The sequence below is a fragment of the Eretmochelys imbricata genome, chromosome 11 (genome assembly GCF_965152235.1).
Source record: "Eretmochelys imbricata isolate rEreImb1 chromosome 11, rEreImb1.hap1, whole genome shotgun sequence".
NCBI classification, from domain to species: domain Eukaryota; kingdom Metazoa; phylum Chordata; order Testudines; family Cheloniidae; genus Eretmochelys; species Eretmochelys imbricata.
In genome coordinates this window covers 81,575,976-81,602,954 of record NC_135582.1, presented here as the reverse complement: position 1 = coordinate 81,602,954, position 26,979 = coordinate 81,575,976, and the positions used below count along the sequence as shown (strand labels likewise).

The 26,979-nt window shown below is 43.1% G+C and overlaps 2 protein-coding genes across 11 annotated transcripts in view; both read left to right on the top strand.

Moving 5' to 3' along the window:
• The window catches only part of PCNT (pericentrin), a 240,105-nt gene extending 227,491 nt beyond the window's left edge, over positions 1-12,614 (top strand). For all 3 annotated transcript variants that reach the window (XM_077830537.1, XM_077830538.1, XM_077830536.1), the window contains 5 exons: positions 3,990-4,228; positions 7,088-7,176; positions 8,665-8,818; positions 10,363-10,490; positions 12,185-12,614. In XM_077830537.1, coding sequence (XP_077686663.1) covers positions 3,990-4,228; positions 7,088-7,176; positions 8,665-8,818; positions 10,363-10,490; positions 12,185-12,225 — 651 coding nt within the window. In that variant the 3' untranslated portion in view covers positions 12,226-12,614. The remainder of the gene's footprint in view (positions 1-3,989; positions 4,229-7,087; positions 7,177-8,664; positions 8,819-10,362; positions 10,491-12,184) is intronic.
• Positions 12,615-14,918: 2,304 nt separating this feature from the next.
• DIP2A (disco interacting protein 2 homolog A) overlaps positions 14,919-26,979 on the top strand; it is a 241,219-nt gene continuing 229,158 nt past the window's right edge. For 7 of the 8 annotated variants that reach the window (XR_013347437.1, XM_077829453.1, XM_077829456.1 and 4 more), the window contains exon 1: positions 14,940-15,048. Coding sequence is in view for 7 of the 8 variants with exons in the window: in XM_077829453.1 (XP_077685579.1) it covers positions 14,952-15,048 (97 nt within the window). In the remaining variant the exon portion in view is untranslated. Of the gene's footprint in view, positions 15,049-26,979 lie in introns of all 8 variants that reach the window. The other variant, XM_077829458.1, reaches the window with a different exon arrangement.

The following is a 26,979-nucleotide window of genomic DNA, read 5'->3' as shown; positions in this document are numbered from 1 at the left end:
CTCAGCCTGGAACATTAGTGGTGGATGCGGCGAACCACAAAGAGTGGCAGAGTCAACCAGGTCCCGTTCCAAAGTCACGGGACGCTAAGAAGCTGGACCTTTTTGGCCGTAAAGTCAGCTCGACCAGGGGGCTCCAGCTTCGCGTTGCTAATCAGCAAGCGGTCTCCATCGCGGACGCTTTTCACCTCACATGTATGAGTCACGTGCTCTATGCATTCCTGCCCTGCCCTCTCATACACAGAGTCCTTCTCAAGGTCCGCCAGGGCAGAGCTTCGTTGATCCTCATAGTGCCGGCGTGGCCCCGCCAGCGCAGGTTCAATACGTTGTTAAGCGTATTGGTCGACAGACCAGTAACCCTTCCCTTATGCCCAGACCTTATCACTCAGGACTACTGCAAGTTCCAGCACCCCAACCTGGAGTCCCTCCACCTCACGGCGTGGAAACTCCATGGTTGAACCCGTTGGACCTCCAGTGTTCGGACTCAGTGAGAGAAGTTCTCCTGGGAGGTAGGAAACCTTCCACCCGAGCCACATATCTGGCAAAGTGGAAGCGGTTTTCTATTTGGTCCCTGCAGAAGGATATCCCACCGCAGCAAGCACCAATTCCCCTTGTTTTGGACTACTTACTGGACCTGAAACAACAAAGGCTGGCAATATCATCTATAAAAGTGCACCTGTCTGCCACCTCAGTCTCGCACCAGGGGCAACAGTAGATCAGTCTTTGGAAACCCCATGGTGGGCCGATTCCTCAAGGGCTTGGACAGGCTTTACCCCCATGTGCGGCAGCCCGTTCCCTAGTGGGACTTCAACTAGTCTTGTCCAGGCTCATGGGCCCTCCATTTGAGCCCAAGGCCACCTGCCCTCTCTCCTGCCTCTCTTGGAAGATTGCCTTTCTGGTGCCTATAACATCAGCCAGAAAGGTGTCTTAGCTCAAAGAGCTTACCTCCAAGCCTCCCATTCTGTCTTTTACAAAGACAAGGTTCAGCTGCGTCCTCACCCTGCGTTTCTACCCAAGATGATCTCCCAGTTTCATGTGAATCAGCACATATTTTTACCGGTCTTCTTCCCTAAGCCTCATGCCACTGACAGAGAGTGGATGCTCCATTCCCTGGACATCAGTTGTGCCCTAGCCTTCTACACTGAATGCACAAAACCATTTTGTAAGTCTCCACAGCTCCTTATTGCAGTCGCCGAAAGGATGAGAAGGCTTCCCATCTCATCCCAGCGCATTTTGTCGTGGATCACATCCTGCATTAGAACATGCTATGACCTGGCCAACGTTCCGCCCCTGCCATTGACAGCGCACTCCACGAAAGCTTAGGCTTCATCAGCAGCTTTCCTTGCACACGTCCCTGTTCGAGACATATGCAAGACGGCAACATGGTCTTCCATCCACACCTTCATGTCACAGTATGGCATCACCCACCAAACAAGCGATGACACAGCATTCGGCAGGGCAGTCCTACAATCAGCTGAACTCCGACCCCTCCTCCAAAGAAACTGCTTGGGAGTCACATATTGGAATGGACATGAGCAAGCACTCGAAGAAGAAAAACTGTTACCTACCTCTCGTAACTGTTGTTCTTCGAGATGCGTTGCTCATGTCCATTCCAATAAGTGTGTACGCATGATTGTCGAAAGGATTTTCCCCTAGCGGTTCACGTTGGGTAGACTGTGAAGCACCCTGGAATGGCGCCCGCATATAGTGGCGGTGTATATAGGACACTGCCGACCCGCCGCCTGCTCAGTCCCTTCTTGCCAGAAGACTCCGACAGAGGGGAGGCGGGTGGGATTTGGAATGGACATGAGCAAAACATCTCGAAGAACAACAGTTACGAGAGGTAGGTAACCAGTTTTTCAACTTGCATGATAAAGAGATTGCACTACAGTACTTGTATTAGGTAAATTGAAAAATACTATTTATTTTGTTTTTTACAGTGCAAGTATTTGTAATCAAAGATAAATATAAAGTGAGCACTTTACACTTCATATTCTGTGTTGTAATTGAAATCAATATATTTGAAAATGTAGAAAACATCCAAAAATATTTAAATAAATGGTATTCTGTTATTGTTTAATAGCGTGAGTGATTGTGATTAATTTTTTAATCGCTTGACAGCCCTAGTTTTAACTAAATTTGTTACTTCATGCATTCCAGGTGGATTTTCAGGGAAGAGGCTGTTATGCTTGTTTGCTCTGTCTAAAGTAACTGTAACCAAAGATTAGAGAGGGGAAAAAAACCCTAGTTTTTTCCCATTTTTGTATTTTGTGCCTTCCATAGCACAGTGTTTAAAGTTAGTCCACTGTTTTCTCTTTAGAGCCAGTCAGTTTCCCCTGTTGTTTGGCTCTTTCACATGTAACATGGGAAGAAAAATCTTTAAAAACATTGTTAAACAATAGAAATTGGCTGGGGTAATATTTAAACTACTTAATATGTTTTTTGAAATTCACTAGATTTCAAATTGGTGGTATCCGTTTAAATCGTATTCTAGAAAAATTAAACAGGTAGGTTTTACTTTACTTCATGAACATAGTTATCCTCTGCATAGATCTAATCTTAAATTTGAATCGAAGCATATATTTAATTAAAAAAGACAGAACCTCTTGAGTAGGAGTCAGAGAGTAGATGAAGTATATACCCATTGTTAGCAATGGACTCCATTTATTTTAACGCAATTTGAGACAGTTACCGCATCGAGACCCTTGACTTCTGGGGAAACCCAGGCTGCAGTTTTAAGTGGATACCCATAAAGAAGGTTAAAAAAGAAAAATCATCCTATTCCGAATTCGATTTGAATTCTCTTTGTTCATGATAAATATGATCGTACTTGCTGTAACAAAAGCCAAGATCTCTGCATCTCATGTTTGTCAGGATATTAGGTAATTTTCATTAAATATAGAATTATTTTGCTGCTATATAAACTGCATTTATAGTTTACACTTTTGGAATCTTACAAGTTTTCAATTTTTAGGAAAAGCTTTGCAGTCACCTTTCAAAAGATGGTTAGTGATAGTTAGATAACATGTTGTTCACAAGGCCGTTCAAAAATACTCTTCCGCATATGTCTTCAATAAGAAAAGTTACTCTTTTTGCCAAGTCATTTAAGATACAAATTCCTCTGTAACTCTCAGGCTTCTCTGTGGTCTAAAAGCTGTCTGAGGGAGACACAAGCCTCTTGTCTGTCACAAGAACTTACCAACCATCCGTGAATATTATGTATTCAGTGCATACTTTCCTTTGAACTTCAGAAGCATCTATTAACCCCTTTGTGACAATTTTATTGTGATCAAGTTAGATTAACATTGAATCCAACATGCATGCTCATTCACATTAACTAGTTAACACAAATCCCGTTCTAGAAGATAAACAGTGAAACCATTTTCCCAGTGTCGGGTGTGAATACAGTGTTCAGAAGCTCACAAATATTAAGACAATTGGATTGTCCAAAATCAAATGCCTGTAAAGTTAGTTACATGAGGCCTTGTCCATGCTAGCAAATAGCTGCTGTTGTAGCTGCCCTCATATCAGCAATGTTGGAAGCACTAATGCAGATGTCTTCTGGCAGCTGTTCTTAGAACCTTACTTGACAGGTCAAGTAACCCTGCAAAAATTCCTTGGTGTAGACAAGGCCTCATAGACAGATAGAGGTATAGCAGCCTTACAGACCTTCATGTAAGACTTCCATGCTGCCAGTATCACAAACACTGTTAATTTTCAGTAAATGGTCCATATTAGCAGGAGCTTCAGTAATGCAAATTTTAATTGGAAGTTTCATTTTCAAAAACATTATACAATTTCTTAAAAGTTTTAGAAGCAGTTCTTATTATATGGCCTTCTGCACAATTTTCCAAAGTAAAATCGCTTTAGCTAGCTTTTGTCAAGCCACGGAAAACAAGTTGTGGGAGAACTTGTGGGAGTAAACAGATCTGGCTATACGATGAGTGTACAGGTGTCCTTAATTAAATTTCAATGACTTGGGTTTTTTTCAGTTGCAGAAATTATACAGGAAGTATCTGCGAGCAGAGAGTTTTAGAAAGGCTCTCGTTTATCAGAAGAAATACCTTCTTCTGCTTCTGGGTGGATTCCAGGATTGTGAACAAGCAACGCTGTCGCTGATAGCTCGTATGGGAGTCTATCCTTCGCCTGCAGACCTGCAGGTCTCTGAATCACGTTCCCGTCCTTTTACCAAGTTCAGATCTGCAGTGAGAGTGGTCATTGCAGTATCAAGGTAAAAACAAACTCATAAAATAATTTTCCTATGTTTTCCTTGTAAATGTTACAGCATCCACAATACATTCCCCAGATTTTTCATTTGTAGAACTGCTTAGCTGTAATTCCCTTACTCTGGAGTGAAAGATTTGTTCAACAGTTATTTCAAAGTGTTACTTAGACAATAATTGTGTGTTTAACCAATATGGCATGTTCAAGGCCAATGTGTTTCATATGTGCCTTATTAGAATACCTTAAAATATTGTTTCCTGAAAGCTGCATCTGTCTATTTTTATACTGCACCCAACCCCATAGTATCTGGTATCTGTATTCACATGTAGCACCTGTGAAGGAATGACCCATTCAGGCAATGTCCCCTCTGTCTGGGCTTACTGGGTGTATCCTAACCCATAGGAGACTATTGTATCACCAGTCATTGGCCTGAAGTATTAATCCTTCCATCTGACCTCATTCGTGCTTCATCAGCGATGAGTACATTCGTCTGAGTTCTGCCAACAAGTCTTCTTTTCATCCGTCACGAAGCTTGTCACATTGATTTATCCACAAAGGATCAATCTGTAATAAGCAGATAATTTCAAAATGAAAAACCCAGCTCCCTATTGGTTGGAGGTCATTGAAATATAACTTTTTAAATTTAACAATAATTTTGTTCTAAATGTAACAGGTGGTTCCTCCTGAGTCTTTTTCCCTCACTTGGTAAAAGTGTGATTGGTTGAGGTTAATAATTGCTGATGTACTTTGTTATACCTGAGAGGGAAGCTTTCATGGCAACAGCAGCAGGATGACATGCAGGAGCAGGAAGCCAGTGACCAATCCTGTGGAGCATGAGGAGCTGCCCCAGGGCTCCCTACAGCCCCCAAAGGCTGCAGTATAGTGGAGGGCATCCTCCAACATCATGCATTCATAAGGGGTACGGAGGAAAGGTGCCACAAACCTTCTGCCCACGCTGAGCAGGGAGGGAGAAAGGGAAGGATCTGCTTTGCTCAGAGACAAAACAAAGGGAAAGCAGGAACTGTTGAGGGGATTGGATGGTGTTTTTAGGGTGTTATAATTGCATTACCCTATTTGTTCCTTTTCTTACTGCCACATGAACAGTCTTTTGGGACTGGGTTTCTGTTACCAGGGACTTGCCTTTGCATATTGTATGTCACCAAACGTGACTTTTTTAAACATTTTAGACAGACACACACACACAAAGGAGGAAGGGAGAAAATGTCAAATACATTAAAATGAAAAAGTAAATTAAGATTTCACTATAAGAAGCTTGTTTATGCTTTTGTTCCTTTTGTCTCCTCCTGCCCCGGTATAGAATCTTGAAAACCTTTGCGTGAAAGTCTCCTAATGGCATCTTATGTCTTCATAGGGAATATGTTAAGATAGGTTCTCATCCTGTTCCTTAGTATTACACCTTTCTTGTTTGTGTTCACTGCATTCTGTTACAGCTGGCAGAGGGGGTGAAACTTAATAGAGTTTTTTTTAATTGGGATAACTGTCGTTTCATAGAATCGTAGAATATCAGGGTTGGAAGAGACCTCAGGAGGTCATCTAGTCCAACCACCTGCTCAAAGCAGGACCAATCCCCAACTAAATCATCCCAACCAGGGCTTTGTCAAGTCTGACCTTAAAAACCTCTAAGGAAGGAGATTCCACCACCTCCCTCGGTAACCCATTCCAGTGCTTCACCACCTTCCTAGTGGAAAAGTTTTTCCTAATATCCAACCTAAACCTCCCCCACTGCAACATGAAATCCCCCCTCGTTCTTCTCTTCTGCAGACTAAATAATCTCAGTTCCCTCAGCCTTTTCTCATAAATCATGTGCTCCAGCCCCCTAATCATTTTTGTTGCCCTCCGCTGGACTCTTTCCAATTTTTCCACATTTTTCTTGTAGTGTGGGGCCCAAAACTGGACACAGTACTCTGGATGAGGCCTCAAAGAGGGGAAATAGAAGGGAATGATCATGTCCCTCAGTCTGCTGGCAATGCTCCTACTTATACAGCCCAAAATGTTGTTAGCCTTTTTGGCAACAAGGCACGCTGTTGACTCATATCCAGCTTCTCGTCCCCTGTAACCCCTAGGTCCTTTTCTGCAGAACTGCTGCCTAGCCACTCGGTCCCTAGTCTGTAGCAGGGCATGGGATTCTTCCGTCCTAACTGCAGGACTCTGCACTTGTCCTTGTTGAACCTCATCAGATTTCTTTTGGCCCAATCCTCCAATTTGTCTAGGTCCCTCTGTATCCTATCCCTACCCTCCAGCATATCTACCACTCCTCCCAGTTTAGTGTCATCTGCAAACTTGCTGAGGGTGCAGCCCACGCCATCCTCCAGATCATTAATGAAGATATTGAACAAAACCGGCCCGAGGACCGACCCTTGGGGCACTCTGCTTGATACTGGCTGCCAGCTAGACATGGAGCCATTGATCACTATCTGTTGAGCCCGATGATCTAGCCAGCTTTCTATCTACTTTATAGTCCATTCATCCAGCCCGCACGTCTTTAACTTGGTGGCAAGAACACTGTGGGAGACTATCAAAAGCTTTGCTAAAGTCAAGGGATGACATGTTTCTCTCAACTTGGTGCAATGTAGGGAGAAGCTCTGCTTTAAAACCAGTTTATAAATTCTGAATTTTCTTGTCTGACTCCATCAGCCGTTTAATAAATATCCGAAGGGCAGTTAGCACAGTAAACTATTTGATAAACCTATGCCCAGGAGACTTAAATTGGATATCTTTGTGCTCCCAGTTCCTTTCTGGGGTTGTTATTTATATTGTTTAATATGTTTGTTTAATATTTCAACTAAGTGAATTTTTGTTTTTCTGCTGTTTTTAATCCGTATACAAACTTTACATTGTTTGCAAGGTTAAAGTTTTTGGTGAAAAAATGGCATAAAGTAAACAGAAAAGGGGCACAGGGAGAAAACATTTCTCACAGTATCGGACATAACCCAGGTGAGGATTTCTTTTGAACAAATAATTGTGGTTTATTAACATTTCTTTGCAATAGTACGTGTCTTTCTTAAGTAGTAACTAACAGACTTTAGTAGTGAAATGGTTTGATATTTTATCACAAAAAGCCATTACAACATCAGTTCCCCCAACTTAACGGTTGAGATCCCACTCACCATAGTTGGGGAATTCAGGATTTATCATTCCAGCAGCTAATTGTTTCTCCTTGTGTAAGGGCACAGGCAGTGAGAATGAAAGGCATTTAAAGCTGAACAAAGGAAATTATCTTTCATACCATGCACAGTCACCCTGTGGGTGGAACTCATTGCCGCAAGATATCAGTAAGGCAGAGACTGGACGTGCACACAGATAACAGTTGTTACTGTAAATATTAAAAATAAAAAACAAAAGTTTTTGAATGACATGAGCTAGTTAATAGAGATTGGGAAAGGTCTTTCCCTGCTGGTAGGTGATTCCATAACTGCTTTCTGTGGGATTTCTTGAACTTTCCTCTAAAACAGCTGTTACTGACCACTATTAGAGATCAGATCCATTCTGGCAATTATGTTCCCATGCCTAATCTTATAGATGTGTTATGAGAACCACAGATTTTAATACATGGACTTGTGTATATAATATCTCAGATGCCATTTTTCATTAATTCATTGTTTTTAATAAAAAATTAGACTGCATATTGAACTAAATACAGATTTAACCAACAAAAAATATATAGTGCATTTTCCAGTTCCCGATGTACGTGGGACATTACTTTTCATTCTTTATACTATTTTTAACTTATATCACTTTTATACCTCAACAAATATCTTTCAAGCTTTGTATTTCTCATTAAGGTCTAGGTACCTCCCAAATTTTAATCTTTTAAAAAAAATAAACATGACTAATTTTGTTACCTCAATGCAAAACAACATCTCGGCAGTTTCCTTAAAAGCCAATTTTTGTGATTTGTTTTTCATGGTCAAATGGATCCGACTGACTGACTGAAATTTCTTGGACTCCTGTCTCCTCTCCCTCATCAAAAAAAAAAAAAAAAGTGTGGATGTCTGTGTTGCTCGCTATCTATAGCATTATATCCATACGATAGATACAGAGGAGAACAAGCATGAGATTTTAGAATTGATTGAAAGAAATATTTGGGATTAAAGGCTTGAAAATAGGAACAGGGAATGAAAGTGCCTCTGGTGTTATAATAAAATAGTCATGAAAAATGACTGTAGAAGACACAAGGTAGCTTTCAACACTGTGCGTGTGCATGATTTGTCAGAGAGTTGTATGTGTGGAGTGGTTATATTACTACAAACGTTAAAATGTTGGCCTTTTCAAATACTGTCAAAAACAATTGTTCAAAATACGGACTCAGCCTTTGACTTTAAAACCAAAATAAAAGTTGTTTTGCTATCATTCACTAGTTTTGTTACATATTGTGGCTCTTTGTGCATAATTTCATGGTTGACTATTACTTGTTTAATACAGTTTCTGGTGCTAGAACAGAAGTTTTAAGACAGCAGCAGTTCCCAAGTGTTAATGTAAACTCCCCTCCTACCCGAGATATTGGATCGTGCCACAGAACCAGTTCTGCTAGATTTGTGAGCCACTCACCGAAATCCTCTTACTGGTTACATAACAGGTACCTAGTGTATAACATAATGTATTGTATTTGTTCTGCCAGATAGTAATCTTTCATAAGAATATAACCTATTGTTGGGAGATTAGGTGAACAAGAATGGAAATTTGATTCTTTACATTTATTAAATGTATTACATTTGTCTCATGATGCTGAACATAGTTGTATTTCCAATTTGTTTTGAATGGTTTTAAACACAGTATGTGCTTGATTTCTTGGTATGAGATATTTTGCTTAATGAAATCTAATGATGTTATTTTGACAAAACAAAGTACTTCTAATGTTTGTGTTCATGATCCCTCCCTACAGAGGCAATTTTTCATTATTTGTGTCTCACAAATTGAAGTTTATTAGCATGTCGTCACAGAAGCAAGTTCAATAATCTTGTGTGAAAGGCATGTGTTAGTTGAGATGGCTATGCCACAATGTTATGATGCTTCATTAGTAACAAACACCTGCAGGTTTCAGGTGTGTGTATATGGGGAAGTGCAAGGGGGGGAGGGCGTGCTCACCTCCAACTTAGCAGTTTTTTTCAATATTAGGGAGCAGTGGCCAAATCCCAGTGTCCCAAAGGGGATCTTAGATACCAAGGGAGAGATTCTGCGCTGTACCCCTAAGAGGCACATCACAGAATTTGCAGCACTCCAACTCTGCTCTCCCCACCACTTCTCAGAGAAAAAGATTTAGCACCTGAGCTGCCTTCTACAGCCATTTCCTGCCAACTGCTTCCACTAGGCGGCTACCTCTTAGGGCTTTTCACTACCAGGGAGATCCATGCTGCTGGATGGATGCAGTTGGGTGTCAATTGATGCAGTGGGTGTCAATTTAGTGGGTCTAGTGAAGACCCGCTAAATCAACGGCAGAGCGCTCTCCAGTGGACTCTGGTACTTCAGCTCCCCCAGAAGAGTAAGGTAAGTCCACGGGAGAGTGTTTCCCGTTAACGCAGCGCAGTGAAGACTCTGCGGTAGGTCGATCTAAGTTATTCACGTAGCTGGAGTAGTGTAACTTAGGTCAGCTTACCCTGGTAGTGTAGACAAGGCCTTAGATATCAGCAGGGTTGAGACTCCTAGGTTTCCAGCCCTTAACAAGGATATTACTTTCTTTCACACTCCATTCCAAATATTACACCACGCATCCTCATTGATCACATTGTTACACAGAATGGGGCTGAGAGGTACAGCAACAGTTTTTTAAATTTCAGTTTCCCTTGCACTGAATTATTAACTACATGAGGACATTTAGGCTGGCCTTAGCTGTGTGTATATTGCAGTGCGGTGTAGCCATGTTGGTGCCAGGCTATTAGAGAGAGAGAGTGGGTGAGGTAATATCTCATTGGACCAACTTCTGTTGATGAAACAGACAAGCTTTCAAGCTACACAGAGTTCTTCTTTAGCACCTGAAGAAGAGCTCTGTGTAGTTTGAAAACTTGTCACTTTCTCCAACAGAAGTTGATCAGTAAAAGATACCGCTTCACTCATCTTCTCTGCGTGTATATTGTGAGCTTTACAAAGGAAGAAGCTTAATTTTTCTTTTTTTTTCTTTTTAAGATTACATCCATCCACAAGTTCAGCTTCGGAGAAGTCACTAGTGTCTACTCAAGACCCCGAACGGTCATTAACTGAATACATCCATCGCTTAGAGGTTATCCAGCAGAGATTAGGAGGTGCACAAATAGGTAAAATGAACATCATCATCCCTCAGACTTTTCTAAAGTCTCGTCTTCTTTTTTCAAAAGCCTGCTACATATTGTCCTTAATAGTCACAAAATGTGAAGAACATTTTAAAAAGAAACAACTTTGCATTTGTCATGGTGGGAGGGGAGATTAAAATGTGCATCTTTGAAGTGAAGTTTTGCTGCTTTCACGGATTGTATCTTAAAAGATTCAAAGCATGACACTTCGACAAATGATTTCTTAACTGGAGCTGTTCAAAGATAAAATTTCTTCTTTTCTGTCATCTTATACTGTCAGACATTAAGCATGTAAGAGGAGGGTTTAAATTGAAGTTGCTTCATTCCCACTAGCTCTCTAAAAAGCTATACAGATAGTTGGGTAGGGAATGGAATAGTCGAATGTGCTTAAGAATTCTAAAATTTTTTCCATCTAGATTCAGGACAAAAAGTCAATCCTGAAAATATTCATGAACGGAAACTTCTTTTTGGTTCAGTTTTCTATTTCAACCATTTTTCTTTTTAACCCCAGTCTAAATAGCTTAAATTTCTAAACAAAAAGTTATTTTGAATTGGAAAACCCAGGACTTGCTATCATGTAATTCACCAGTTATTAGAAGCTAAATAATGTCACTCTGTGTTTGATATTAACTGTATATAATGGTTCCTATCTTTAGTGACGTGGTCATTTTAATATCAGCTTCTAATTCCGAGTTTTGCAAAGCACTTTCAGGAGGCTGATTAAGATGAAAAAAACTATTATACTTGAAGGTGATGTATTTTATATATTGAGGGTGAAATCCTGGCCTCATTGAAGTCAATGGGAGTTTGACATTGACTTCAGTCGGGCCAGGATTTCAACCAGAGCTTGTTGCCATGAATTTGAAAAACTGTGGTTTTCATAATTATTGAAACTCCTGGTAGCAGAATAGGTAATCCAGATATCATAGAATCATAGAATATCAGGGTTGGAAGGGACCTGAGGAGGTCATCTAGTCCAACCCCCTGCTCAAAGCAGGACCAATCCCCAGTTTTTGCCCCAGATCCCTAAATGGCCCCCTCAAGGATTGAACTCACAACCCTGGGTTTAGCAGGCCAATGCTCAAACCACTGAGCTATCCCTACCCCATATGTTGTGATAGAAACTTGATAGCACCTCACAGAATCAAATATTTTGTTTAACAGTTTACTACCGAACCTTGGCAAAATCAGTGACATTTTTCAGAAAAGTGGCTATCATTGGAAGAAGGCTCAGAAATGCTGCTTTAATTATTAATCACACTTTTAGTTTTATGTGGGAAATAGTTTGAAAAGGTCACAGCAAAATCTCTCAGTGTTGTGAATAAAATGGTTTCTAGTTTCCAGTAAACTTTAACATGTACACTTCAGCCCAGAGAGATCACACTTCGTTGCTGATAAAAGGTATCAGATTAGGACCAGACAGTCAAGCTCATTGCTGCTTGTGAAAGGAACCTAGTCTTGAATCCAGGTCTCCAGGTTAGTAGGCCATTTAGTCCCTTGTATGTATTGTTCCTAAGTGGATTGTGGAAGAGAATCACCTCTTTCAACAAAGCCAACATGAAATTCATAGTGGTAAGCAAACATCACCACAGAAAGTAATGCACAACTGTACTGTGACAATTGGTAATGTAAATACTAGTATGTTGCCAGTATTCATTGGTTGTTTTATTTAAATTTAGGAAACACTCCAGGACCACCTCACCAGAGAAACATAAAGTGATCAGAGCATTTCTCAGACCTGTGACCGAAAACCCCAGGTTGCTACTTGCTTCTGAAGTGGATGCTTTTGTATTCTCGTGTATCCGAGTACTAGGAAATCCAACACTTATGTGCAGTTGAATAAAGGGGTTTGAGTCTATGCAACGTTTTTGCATCAGATTTTTATGTAATCGGTTTATTAAATTTTAGTACATTTACACTTTTAGAGGAAGTCTCTATTCACTTACAATGTTTTACATACTTATGTGGAATAACTGTTAACCTTAACAGCTTAAGTGTGCCTGCAGCATTGTATTGGAAGCCACAAAGTGTCTTTTTTATGTTTATTTTTCTAAAGTGTATAGCCGGATTCCTTGTAAAAAGTTATTAAAATGACATTTTATTAGCGAATTCTTACTATGTATTGGTTTTGGTTCCTACACTGTGTATCTAATTGCTGCTCTTACTGTAAAGCTGCTCAAGATTTTCATGTGCAAGTAAGGTCATTAATATCGACTAAACAGTTACATATGCATCAGTAAGAAGCACTCATGTATAAATCTTGTGATTATATTCTGAAAATTTTGGATTGACATGTTGGGTTTTCAAACATTGAAAGTAACTCCTGTCCTGATCCTCTCACCAACCACCAACACTATGTGAAGCCATCATCTTCTGAGTTCCACATGGAATAGAGATTGGCTGTTTGAGTGAGTTAGTTTAGAAGCTTCTTTCCCGCCTATCCTTGCTGTGGGAAAGGATGGAGGTATGATATCAAATGCAGGGGAATGCGGTGGACATAATATACCTGGGCTTTAGCAAGGCTTTTGAGACAGTCCTACATGACATTCTGATGATTAAACTGGAGAAATGCTGGCTTGCCGGAACTACCATTATTAAGTGGATACATAATTGGTTAAACTGCAAAAAATGAATAATTATTAATGGAATTATGTCAGATTGGAGGGAGAGCTCAAGTGGGGCTCCACAGGGATCTGTTCTGGGTCTGGCGTTTAACATCTTTATTAATGTTATATAGAGATGAAATTCGCAGATGACACAAAGCTGCAGGAGCAGGGCGGATGGGTGTTTACAAACACTTTGGAGCATAGAGCTAAGAGTCAGAAGGATCTTGATAAATTGGAGAAGTGGGCTGTAGATGATAAAATGAAGAAAAACCACATGCACAAATACAGAATGGGGGATAACTGGCTTGGCAGTAGTACTGCTGAGAAGGATCTGGGAGTTGTGGTGTCAGCAGTGTCCACAAAAAAAGCAAATGCAGTTTTAGGTTGTGTTAACAGAGGCATAGCATGCAAGTCACTGGAGGTGATAGTAACCCCTCTACGCGGTGGTGGTTAGGCTTCCACTGGAGTACTGTTTCCAGTTTTGGTCACCAATGCATAGGAAGGATGTAGAGAAACTGGAAAGGATCCAGAAGAGGCAAGCAACAAAGATGATCAAAGGGATGCAATACAAGCCATATGAGCAAAGGCTGAAGGAACTGGGTATGTTTAGTTTAGAAAAGAGAAGATTAAGGGGGGGGGACGGGACATGATAGCAGTCTTCAAATACTTGAAAGTCTGCCAAAAAGAAGATAGAGAAAAGTTCTCTTGCCACAGAGGGCAGGACAAGAGGCAATGGGTTCAAATTAAGCAAAACAGATTTAGATTAAATCTCAGGAAGAACTTCCTAACTGAACAGTAGGACTATGGAACAGACTGCCTAGGGAGATCATCAGGGAAGCTCCTTCACTGGAGGCTTTCAAAAGGAGGCTGGATTGCCATCTGCCTTGGAAGGTTTAGACCACTGGTTCTCAATCGTTCCAGACTACTATACCGCTTTCAGGAGTCCGATTTGCCTTGCATACCCCCAAGTTTCACTTCACTTACAAACTACTTGCTTACAAAATCAGACACAAAAATACAAAAGTGTCACAGCATACTGTTACTGAAAAACTGCTTACTGTCTCATTTTACCATATATATATTGCCCTTGCATTTCAGTGGGTGGTATATAGAGCGGCGTAAACAAGTCAGTGTATGAAATTTTGAGTCTGAACTGCTTTTGCTCCTGGTTTTCACGTAGCCTCTTGTAACCCTGGGCACATCTCTAGATGAGCTGACGCGTCCCCTGGAAGATCTCCGCGCACCCCGCGGGCTCCAGGCACCCCTGGGTGAGACCCCTGGTTGAGGCGCAGGGGGTTAAACTAGCTGACCCTTAGGCTCCCTCCTCACGATGGGTTACAGTAGCCCGGTCACCGTCTGCATGCGGCCCCCGAAGCGTGGGGCTGCGCTGCAAGCGGGGCGGCCCGGGCCTGCCCGTCGGGCGGCCCGGCCCTCAGCCCTCCTACCCCGGGCGTGCGCGGGCTGCTCCGGCGGGGAGGCCGCGCCCCCAGCGCCACCCCGGGGCGGGGCTCACTGCGGGTCGACCGCTTCCGGCCCCGCGCCGGGAGACTACACTTCCCGGCACCCTCTCCGCTCCCTGCCGCTGGCGTAGCCGCGGTCCAGGCGCGGGGCAGCCTGGGAGATGTAGTCCGCCCGCCCCGCCCGGATCAGTGCCCGAGCCCCGCCCCTTTCCTTCCGGGAGCCCCGCCCCCGGCTCGCGGCCCCGCCCCCTGCGCAGTGCACGCGTCGGTGGCTGCGGCAGCGGCCGCGCGGCGCGGGGCGGGGAGTGGCCGGCGCGGCGCCTGTCTGGGCCGGGGGCTGCCCTGAGGCGGCGGCGGGCGGGGGCTCGCGCCAGCCGGACATGGCCGCGGAGCGCGGGGGCTGCTCCCTGGAGGCGGTGCCGCTGCCGCCCGAGGTGCGCGAGAGCCTGGCCGAGCTGGAGCTGGAGCTGTCGGAAGGTGAGAGGCGGCGGCGGCGGAGGTCTGGGGGGGGGGGGGTAGTGCGAGCCCCGCTCCTGCGGCCCGGGCGGGGGGGGGGGGGTCCTGGTCTGAGCGGCGCCCGCTGCGGCTCCCGGGGGGTGAGGCGGCGGCGGCCCGGGGGGGGCCCCGGCTCCTTTGGGCGGCTGCGCTCGGGCCCGCAGAGCTGCCGCGCGATCCCCGCCCCGGCCCGCAGCAGCGCGGCGCCTCCCGCTCCCCGCGGTGCGGGGGCCGCCGCCGCCCCAGGCCTCGCGCGGGGCCCGGGTGCTGAGGAGAGCCCGGGAGAGCCCGCAGCGCTCGCCGGACCCGTTCCTGCCTTCGTGACTCCTGTGCGCCCCCCCGCCCGGCCCGGCCCCCTTTCCCCGCCCGCGTAGGAGGAGATCCGCCTCGGTCCCTTCCCGACCCCGCTTTTGGGCGGTTTCTGCCGTCTACACGGCGACGCTTCGCGAAGGGCTCCGCAGGCGGGTGCTCGCCTCGCGCCCGCCCGGCGCTGGGTCCGGTTCTGCCTCGCGCTTAGCAGCGCCGGCCCGTTGTCGGACATTTTACCCCGTTTTCTTACGTCCGGTTCTTTTGACTTGAAACGGGAAAGTGACTCTCCGTCAGCTCTGGGTGGCCTGAGGCTAGTGACTCTCGCTCAGCCGCGCCGTGCAGTGGGAGAGCCGGGTCCCAGGCGGTGCGCATCGCGCGGAAACGCCGCTCCCGCTTCGCCCCCGGCGAGCCCCCCACGCCCCTCTGCCTCCCCAGCGGCCCTCTCAGCGGGCGCTAGCGTTTGTGTTTTTCCCTAGTTTCTTGGCTAGAATACCGCCTGGGATCCTGGGCAGTGGGAAGGTGCTGGGATTCTGCTCAGGGGCTCCAGCGTCGGCTTCTGGACCAGGCTTTAGCTAATAGGCGTCTCATAGATTTGAAGCCGCTTCCCCCCCTCACTCGGCTCTTGGTGCGGGAAGGGGGAAAGACCCTCTTCTCTCTCCCACTGTACCCGAGAGCCTCCAGGGAGGGAGTGATGTGTCTGCCCTGCTCTTCCTATCAAAGCTGCTTGCTGAAAAATGCTCCACCTCCTGACTGCTGTGCAGTGTGTGTGGGGGGCGGTGGTGGCTCTTAGTTGCCCGGCAGTTAGCAGGGTGTGAGTATATGAGAAGGAGGGGTTCTGTTCTGCCCTACCCCCTCTCTCGGGTCCTTCACCATGAATTGCCTCAGGTGCTGCCTCTGGTTCTAGCTGCAGTTTTCCAGAGCAGCACCAGCCCCTGTGAGTTGCACAGCTGGGTTTCCGAGCAGTATCAGCTGAAATGATCATTTTCCTTCTGCTAAGCCTTGATGTAGTTATGAGCAACAGCAGAGGTTCTGGGGTGATCTGCTTGCTGGAGACTTGGGAAGAGAACACTGCATCAGTTTATCTTTGGAAGGTTTTTTTTATAACTATAATAAGTTGGAAGACTGAGTAGAAGTAGGGATCCTGGTGTCTTGGGCCAAGAAGGCGTTCCAGTTTTTCTGGAGTGTTTATAGCTTTAAAAGGTTTTTTGTCTCCACACCTGTTCAGCTAAGAAGTGTTAAAAGTATAGGTTTCAAAGTGAAGCAGAGAGCCTTGCTGTTTTTACAAGAGGAAGTAGTGTAACCTCTCAACTTGAACTGAATGCATTGTGCATTCTTTTAAATTGCCATTAGAACGTTTGGTAAAATTGTAATTCTTTTAATTTTGTATGTGTTTTTGTTATCTTCTTTGTGATATGAGTCACCCCTCTGCTCGAAGCCATGTCTACAGTAGGGTTTTTGATCCACTGGTGGAATAGTATAGAATTGGTATAGTTGCACAGGGGCCAACCTATAGTATAGACATGGTGCACTGGGGTAAGCATGATTGCAAGGTGATGGATAAGCTACACTGGGTATTGGAGTAGCTACGTTGGTGGCAGAACTTCAATCTGGAGTCAGCCTAGGACTTCGGAGCCCTGGGTTCAGTTTTTGGCTCTGCCACAGATTTCCTGTGTGACCTTAGGCAAGTCATTTGATCTTTCTGTGCCTCGTTTCACCATCTGTAAAATGGGTATAATACTTCCTTTCTTACAGCCTTTATTTTGTCTGTTTAGATTGAAAGCTCGTAAGGGCAGGAAGGGTCTGTATTATGTATTTCTATAGCATCTAGTACAATTGGGCTCTGATACCAATTGGGGTATCTATGTGCTACTGCAGTGGTTCTCAAACCTTTTTTTTGCGGACCACTTGAAAATTGCTGACGATCTCAGTGGACCGCTTAATGATCTTTCCAAATGTTGTTTGTACCATTAGCTAACTATTGTAAAGCGCTTTGGATAAAAAGCGCTATATAAAAAAACCTTAATAATAATAAATGTATTTTTGTTCTACAAATAAAAGCACACAACTCATATTTTAATATCAGTAGTCTTACCTTTCTAATGTGATGGATGTGCCCTCTCTCCCCTGCTGCGGCAGCCCCTGAGCTGGGGCTGGGGAGGATGGCTGTCTCTCCCTGGCAGCCGCACCCTGGAGCTGGGGAAAGTTGCCTCTTTCTCTGTCTGCTGCAGCCCTGCACGAGATGGGTGGCCCTTCATTCTTTTGTGTGGCTGCCAAGGTGCACACCTTAGAGGGAATTATCCATGACCCACCTCAATGGAGTGGTCCGCAGAGCACAGTTTGAGAACCTCTGTGCTACTGTAGTACAAATAATTGCTATCAGCAATCTCTTAACTTATTTCTCCTTCAAACTCAGCTATGGCGAAACATTGATTTTAACTTGTCTAAAATTGATACAATTTTCTTGTTTTACACCTCTGTAGTTGTGAAGACTTTCATTGTGATTGGTGTTTGTGGAAAATGTCTGGTTATCAACTCCTGCTTTTACTGAGCGTAGATGTCACCTTCACTATCCTGTTGAATGTTGATGATTTGGAGATCTGTTGTATGCTGTGGGGCAATATGACAGCAGTACAGTCATAAACATTACATGTTGTGTAAGTGCATTTAACTGAGAATTGTCAGTTAGCCACAATTTTTTGTACAACGTATTCCAGTATAGCAGGTACAGTAGAACCTCAGAGTTAGACACCTCGGGAATGGAGGTTGTTCGTAACTCTGAAATGTTCGTAACTCTGAGCAAAGCATAATTCAGGCTCCAAATCATAGAATATTAGGGTTGGAAGGTACCTCGGGAGGTCATCTAGTCCAATCCCCTGCTCAAAGCAGGTTAATCCCCAAGTAAATCAGATCCAGCAGCTGATACTCCAGGCCTGGATTCAGCAGCTGCTGGGCTCCCTACTCAGCCCCGGTTTGTAAGCTTGTTCCTCTCCTGGAAGGTAGGGGTGTGTGTGTGTAAACAGCTTGTCTCCCTCCCGGTGCGGGGAGGGGGAATGGGGGGTGAAAGCTGCGCAGACCCCTGCTCTGCTGGCTCTGGCTGCCTGGGGCTGGTAGTCCCAGCATCTTGCTGTAAGTGGTTGCCCTGGGGATGGGGTGGGGACGGGCAGCCCAGATGTACCTACCTTTAAGATGCAAGACAGGCACATTACAGTAGTTGCTTTTAAAAAAAAATCTCTGCTGCTGCCTGGTTGGTTACTTCCAGGTCCCCGTGGTGCCCGGTTGACTGGTCAGTCTGTAACTCTGGTGTTCGTATCTTTGAGGTTCTACTGTATGAATATGGTCTGAAAATACTCTTTTACTCTTTTTGCAGTACTTTCATCGTTGGAAAGATGCTGAACCTAAGCAGTTTAATGTAACACTAAGTTAACATCTGCTTTTCATTTATTAAGAATAGCTAGGCTTGGCAAAATTCAATTTTTATTTTATCATTTCGATGGACAATGTGGTGTTTCTTTCTAAGCATTTTAAAATGTTTATTGATTTTAAATATTAAGTTGCCCAAAGTTATGAGTTTTAAGCATTGTTTTAATTTTTATCAATTTAAATTTTCACAGTTGTGGGAAATTAGAGAGGGCGTCAGACGATAATTTAATGACAGTAGACGTGGAGATTCAAAAAGTTAAAGCTCCATAACGTTTAAACCACAAATTGTCAACTTCACATATCACAACATACAAAGAAAGTATCCTTAAATCAAACTCTTAAGTTCTCAAGCAGCATTTTTCTTTTTCCTTATCTGGTCATTTCAATTATCATCAATGGAACAGTTTCTTTATTTGTGTGTGTTTATGGTGAAATCAACATTTACTGATAAAAACCGAATCCTTTAAACCTTCATAATAGTTGTCAGTAGTTTCTTGAATGCATATGCAGTTAACTCCTACAGCCTCGTCTGGTTTACGTACATCATAATTGACACTTGTAAAAATTAATTCTAAAATTGATTTCATAAGAAAAAGACACTCAGTGGTTGGTTGAATATGGAATATTTGGTTTATTTTTTAAAATAGAAAAGCCTGCACTTTGTAGATGTTTCAGTATTATTTGAATTGTGATCATTGTACTGACAGCATGAGAACAGTGATTAGAGATGGAAGTACAGGGCACGGTTATACAAAATGAGGTAACACATTTGTAATCAAATTATTTAATTTTGCTTACATAACCTACTAAGCTGGAATGCTTGATTTTGTAGCTGCACTTACTAAATTAGTATTACAAAGTGGAGCTGTGTTGGCTTCTGTTCTGAAATACCTAACAAAAATAGGACAGTGACTGTTGAAATTGAGTCCTCTTATATTACTTACCACTTAACATTTAAAAAGTCACAAATAGGAATTATACATAATGCTATTTTTCACTAATTTATGGTGGTATGAAATTACACATTTTTTTCCCAAAAAAGTTCATATATTTATGTATTTCCTCTTGATTGGCTATAACATTTATTTAATCAATTTCATATGAAGATGGCTTAACAAATCAGATTTTCCCCTGTTTTTCAACAAGATATTACTACAGTGGGTGCTGTGGAAATGCTGATAACTTTAAAGGTGTGGAGAGAAACGAAAGGAGACTAATAACATCACTATTAAATGTTTGTCCATTAAAAGGCCACTCTAAATAGACAAATTACATCTTATATGCAAAAGTTAAATAAAACTCACCTCCAGGAACCTCCTGCGTCTGTAGGAAGCTCTGCGGTTGCTTCCTTCAGAGTCCAGAAGTGAGGGTGACAATTCCACGACCTCCCTACAACAGGTTTGCAACACCCCCCTGTCCTACAATCCCCTTTTGGGTCAGGACCCCCACGGTTACAGCACCCTGGAATTTCAGATTTAAACATCTGAAAATGTGAAATTTACCAATTTTCAAATCCTATGCCCATGAAATTGAGTATAGTGGACTGTGAATTTGGTAGGGTCCTACTTATAAGATTCTAATAACATTTTAAGACTGACACTTAACTTCCCCTTTCTGTGGAATAATGGTAGGTGAACTGCAAAGCAAAAATTTCACTAAGTTGTTTCTTTGTGATGTGTCAAGATTTTTGTATTTAAACCCTTGTCTCCACTTGTGTTACAAATATCAGGATTATCAGATCTACACTTCCTCTCTATTCTGGAGAACCTTGTCAAGCCATTCTGAGGACAGGAATAGTGTAAGTTGTTCTGCAGTTCCCTTTTTCACCAACTGAGGGGAGTGGGAGTGTGGATTTTAGACTGTAAAACTGGACATCTTTCAGCCTCAGTTATGACCAGGGAAAAGGAGATGCAGCTAGGGTTTGGGCCTTGGATGTCATTATTCACGTCCTCCAAAGATTTTGTCAGTCATTCAGCAAAAAGGGGGAAAGGAGGCCTTGATAATCTTGATAGTTACATTTTTTTAAAGTTCAAGGCTATTTTTATGTACTGTAAAACAGCACTAAAGATTACTAAACAATTTTTTGTTTTTGCTCTGAAATTCACTTTTAAAGCCCTCTGCCGGAGGTGCTGAATCTGTTGGGATTATGTAGAATGTTTAAAAAATATTTTAAAAAACTAATGGAGGTTGATGAAACTTTGTTTCTTGTTGGGTTTTTAATACAAACAGTGGTTTTATGACCAAGTGTACCAATATGCTAACACAGTGTATGCTCTGAAACTCTGTGCATACACTAAAGGAATAGTACATTATACATCTGAAGATATGTATTTAATGATTTTTTTTAATTACTGCTACTGTATATTTAAAAGCTCCAGCTCTATACAGTAATCTCTTATTTTCTTTCACACATACAAAAAACAAAAACGTAAAAACGACTAGAGGACTCTGGGTTCCACCCTTCCCAGGGCCTTTTCTATTTTCCTGGTTTCCCTGGGATCATTCTCTGCTATAACTTTTCATTACAGATACTTCCCCATAGAAACCCTCTGGCCACACTGATAATTGTCTTCTAGCAACAACCCTCCTACTTGGATGGGAAAGAAAAGCTTTGAGGCCCTCAAAACCTTACCCCAACAAAAGCAGTGTTGGAATTCCCAGACCATCATCTAGAGATGTCTTCTGGGAAGTGGCAGGCAGCCCTTTTCCACTACTTGGAGCAGCTTCACTCCTTTCTTGATACGAGAGGTCTGGAAGTGGGTTATTTTTTGCTGCTCTCAGGCATTGCCTACACTGGAGAAATACATAGAGAAAAACATTGTTTCCTCAATCAAAAAAATTAATCTTCCTGGGCAACCAGATGTTTCAATTGATTGTTGGGGTGACAACATTCAGTGGCAGAGAGAAACACCTTTGGTTTCTATATGGATGCACCCTGTTGGAACAGGTTGTGGGTTGTTGTCTTTGACAGTTGTTAGAGCTGACAAACTTCTTACAGTCAATGTGTGATTTCAGGTGAGCTCAATTTCTCTTTCTAAAAATCTGTGGTTGTTTGAATTTTTATTTTTTCTGTGATGTGTTACATTAGGATACTGTAGTTTGTTCCTAGTAGATGTTAGTTCCTTGGGCGACCACTGTGTGTGGGGGATATGGCCATGTTATCAGCATGCAAGTAAGAGTTATATCTCTGCATTTTGCAGAAAAAGGTCTGGGTTTGGGGACTTCTCTAGCAGAATTATGGCATTCCTGATGTGGATGTTGAAATGAGTAGACAGATGACATTTGTTCTGTTCTTTCTGACTGCATGATTTTCTTGGAAATGACAGATTTGGTACATGGAAATTATTTTTTTTCCATCAGTTCAATTTTGTAGCAATTCATAGTTTGAAATTAGGTGATAACTTGAGTCACAATTTCATTAAAGTAGGCAAATATATTTCCCTCTTTTCCCATGTGTTCTTACATGATTATCCGTAAAGATGTATTTCAGAGTAACAGCCATGTTAGTCTGTATTCGGAAAAAGAAAAGGAGTACTTGTGGCACCTTAGAGACTAACCAATTTATTTGAGCATAAGCTTTCGTGAGCTACAGCTCACTTCATCGGATGCATACTGTGGAAAATACAGAAGATGTTTGTTTTTATACACACAAATCATGAAAAAATGGGTGTTTATCACTACAAAAGGTTTTCTCTCCCCCCCACCCCACTCTCCTGCTGGTAATAGCTTATGTAAAGTGATCACTCTCCTTACAATGTGTATGATAATCAAAGATGTAGTTGGTAGTTATCTTCTCAGAGAAGATTCTAATTAGACTTTTGTGTATTATATTATTGGTCAGTTTGTCTACTTCAGCCTCCCTTTCTTCCTGGCAAAGAGTTTACCTGAGATGTGAAAGTTCTCCTCAGAACAAGTGAATTTCCATAGATTATAAGTAAGGCTACGTTTCTGTCACGGATATTATTAGTAAAAGTCATGGACAGGTCACAGGCAATAAACAAAAATTCACGGAAGCCTGTGACCTGTCCCTGATTTTCACTAAAAATATCCCTGACAAAAGGGGCAACTGGGTTCAGCACCCACTGCTGTTGGCACTCCCTGGTCCCCCACTGCTGCAGTGCATCCTTTCACCCCCAGGCTGCTGGTAGCTGCAGAGTCCCCCAGCCATCGGCTGTGGCTGGGCAGCTGCAGGGGGGTCTGCCAGCCCCTACTGCCTGCCACAGCTGGGCAGCTGTAGGGTCCCCTGTCCGTCGTCGTCCGTGTCTCTTCCCCCCCCCCCCCCCCGAGTGGGGGCTGAGAGCTGCGGGGCAAAAATGTCTCAAAGGTCAGTGGAAGTCACGGATTCCATGATCTCCGTGACTTAATCGTAGCCTTAATTATAAGAGATGAAATCCTTTATTACCCAGTGACTTCTATCAAACAGGTTATAGAATGAGCCTTGAGATAAATAATACCTTTATATGTTTGCTTTATTAAATGCTACTCAGTTTCCCTCCTTACATGGTTTGTTTTGCATATTCTGCCGTGTAGCACATCACTCAGAAGGTCCCTTGGAACCTGGGTACATGTTAAGTGAAAGATACAGAATCTTTTTACACACAGCTGTGTTAGAGAACAGTGTATTGGTAGGCCGGTAGCCCTGTTCCACCTTCGGATGTTCCCGGTCTTTACCTTCACTTTATGATGGAGGCTCTTTCCATCCACCTTTGATCAGATGGTTCCTATTTCTCCATAATTCCAATTTCAATCAAATACTGAGAGTTCTTATGGACAGTGCCCACTTATTAATAGGTTTTTATTACTTAGACAAGATAAATTTGAGTAACAGCCATCTCAATGCATATTAATATGTTTGCAAGTAGTGTTTATTTCTGTAATGTAGCAATTATTTCTGAAGTCTTCGTATTCATTTTTATCTGTTTATAATTGGCATTTGATATATTGAAACCAGTATAAATTTATAAATATAGATAAAAAACCAAGTGAATAAACTTCTACTATAACAAGAGTTCACAGTGAAATTTAACTCTTGAATGCATAGTTTAATTTGGTTTGTATTTTATTGGTAATCTAGCAAGAATTTATTGTAGTGAGACTACTAGCAAAGCAGTAGTATCTCTTGTTAACTGTTGCCTTGTGTATATTAGTCTGCTTTAAAATACAAAACACTCACTACAAAACTTTTGGGCTGTAAGAGGTTCCTCTTGCAAGATGTAAGATTAATTTAATAATCCTCCAAGACTCTCTGGGTTATGAAGTTTACTTCTGATTTTTCCACTAGATTATCCTGGCTGTGACGTCACCTAAACCGTGTAAATAAAGTTATTGCTTACCAATTCCTCAAGTATAGTTTTAAAACACGTTTGTTAGTAAATTGTAATACTAGTGAATGTGAAAGACTATTAAAACTTGAGAGGCGAGTGTGTTGTGCAAGCTGCCAAAGAGCCTGAAACTAGAACAGCCACATCCCTGTTGTTCAAGTCCTGGGCACCTCAAACAGAAACTGCCAATTGTGCGGTGGTGATTGCGGGGTTGCCAAATACCCACCGGGACCGGATGAGACTGTTAAACACGTCTCTACATGTTATACCTCATTCAGCTTTCCACAGATGAGTGGCTAGGCACTTCACCATGTAGTCCCCTCAATTCCTGTTAGTTTAAAATAAAATGCACCCACATGTGGGTCAATGAGACACACAGAGAAACATGGCTTTTCTGAAAGAGTAAAAATTTGCAACTAAATGTTGAAATAAGGAGTGCGCATTAAGGAAAGAGTAGGGGGAAATCATAGTACTGTCAGACACAGACAAGATTTACGGTAAGTATTTTCAAGATTGCATGCTAGTTAATCATGTTTGGCTTTTTGTTTTACAAAAATATGTGCTTCTGTTGGAGAGGAATTAATACAGTAGTTTTTTAATTTAACATTTTCAGAAATTAAGCAAAATTTACACAACTTTTTAAAATACAAATAAGACAGTAGTTAAGTATTGTCACCTACAGCCCTATCAATTCAAGTAGTTCTCCCTTTATGGTTAGGTTTCTGTTTTGTGTTTACCTGACAGCAGGCTTTTGTGTCAGGTCTTTTGGGAGTGGACACCTTTGTTCAAATCCTTTGACTGAATCTTTGAGTAGGTGTAAGGCTTCAGACACCCTTTCACCTTTGCTTACCTCTCCATAGTGGTTATGGTTGCTTATTGAGGAAAAGGAAAACTTCAACCTCTGAAATGTGCCACTAACACTTTACCATTTTCCAGAATTTCAGAATCCACCATTTTTGACTGACTCTGACAGCACCACCAGTCGTATGTCTGAACAAAATCCAGGGAGTAATGAGAAGTTCAAAGCTCCCCATAAAAGCTATAGAAATTATATCCTGGGTAGAGAAAGAAAGACTCCTAATTCAAGTAATTCAAAGTAAAGGATTCACTGAAGAAGAGGAAGAGCGAGCCATGGGTCTTCTGAGTGATCATCCACACAGATTCCCATCTTGGCGCATGGCTAGCCAGGAAAGAACAGTCTCGAGTGCATGGGATACATGTTCACCAAGAGGGGAATATGTGTGGACGATAACCCGAAGAGCCTTGTCTCGCTGTCTTCTGTTGGGGCCGTGCTTATGCTCTAGGTACCCTTTTTCTCACCCCCAAGGGCATAAAGGTAGAGAGGGCCCAAGCGCTACTCATTTCCTTTTTACCACTCACGACTACAAGACCAGACCCCTGGCAGTGTCTGTTGCTCTTGTGCAGTGTGCAGTTTAATTTATTAGATTGGTATAGTAGTGTGTAGTTTTGGTTTTAGTTTTTCTTTTGCCTGTTGACATCTAAATAAAATGAAATGTGTTTCATAGTTAACTTCTACCATGATACTAATACTCCCGGTGTGGGTGTGTATGTATGTCTCTAGGCTAATTGAAAATTAAACTAAGTCACCATGTGACCCAGCTGTGCCAATCAACCATGGACACTTTAGGTGCCTCATATGTCTTGGGGGGCTGCCTTCTGGAATGTAGTTCCATGTGCCATTCTTTCTCTAAGTGCACCCAGTGAGCAAGGGAGGTGAGGCTGAAAGTTTTCCTGCCAGAGAAGTTGATGCACGTCTCCTCAGACTCTGGCAGATCTTTGGCAAAGCCTCAATCTTTGGGTCAGTCCATCTCCATCAGTGCCCCAGTGAGCTACAACTCCACTCTAAGCACTTGAGCTGCTTCCTCTGAGGCCTCATTCATCTGCTACTGGGTCAGTGTTGGTGTGTCTCAGAGGCAGGAAGGAGAGCTGCTCCAGAGACGATCCCCGTTCCAAGTAATCTTTCCTGGCATCTAGCACGAGGCATGAGTCACCATAACACTTGGGCTTGGTGAGCGAAGGATAAGACAGAGAGGATTCATTCCAGTGTCTCTGTGCTGATGTCTGAGGCAGCTCAGGCTGTACTGCCTAAGCCTAGGAACCGCTGTACTGACCGTGACACAGAGTACCTTGATGCCCAGCACTTCTGCACTGACTACATCCTTTTATGGTGGCGGTATCCATCACCATGGTACTGACTGTCTCCTTGATATCTGAGTCGTCCGTGCTGACCTACTTGCCTGGCCAGAAGAGTGTCCTGCATACGAACCTCACCAGTTCACAGGCATAGTACTCCTGGTAGCACTGCCCCTCTCTCAAAGGAGGTATGATTCTTTTCCTTCTCTTCCCCTGAAAACAGCAGGGAAAAATCTCCTACTTGTCCTCCATCTCTACTCTGGGTAGGTAGGTCATTGACAGTCAGGGAGAGACTTCAGAGAAGAATTGGTGAGGGAAGCGAGGAAGAGGCAAAGACGTTCATAGAGATCACCGCACCTGGTGTCCCTCCATGTGTCCTTTGCTGCAGTATCCATATCAGCCCAGGCCATACTAGACCCCTTGGGCTGTTCAGCCCTCCTCCAGGAAGCCAGCATGTTGCACTGTGTCAGGGCATAGGAGACATTCAGCCTTCCCAGACAACTCAACTCCATCCACAGCTGCTGCAGAGGCAAGAGAAGGAGATTGGAGAGGAGCAGTATTTTCCAGAGCAGGAACATCTGGGTGTGGCTGTAGTATCTTCTGCAGATGAATTCAAGGTTTTCCAAGACTTAATAAAAATGCATAGCAGAAACCTTGTATATTCCCCTTGAATACAAGAGAAACAGATACTTCGGGGTATACTTCATTC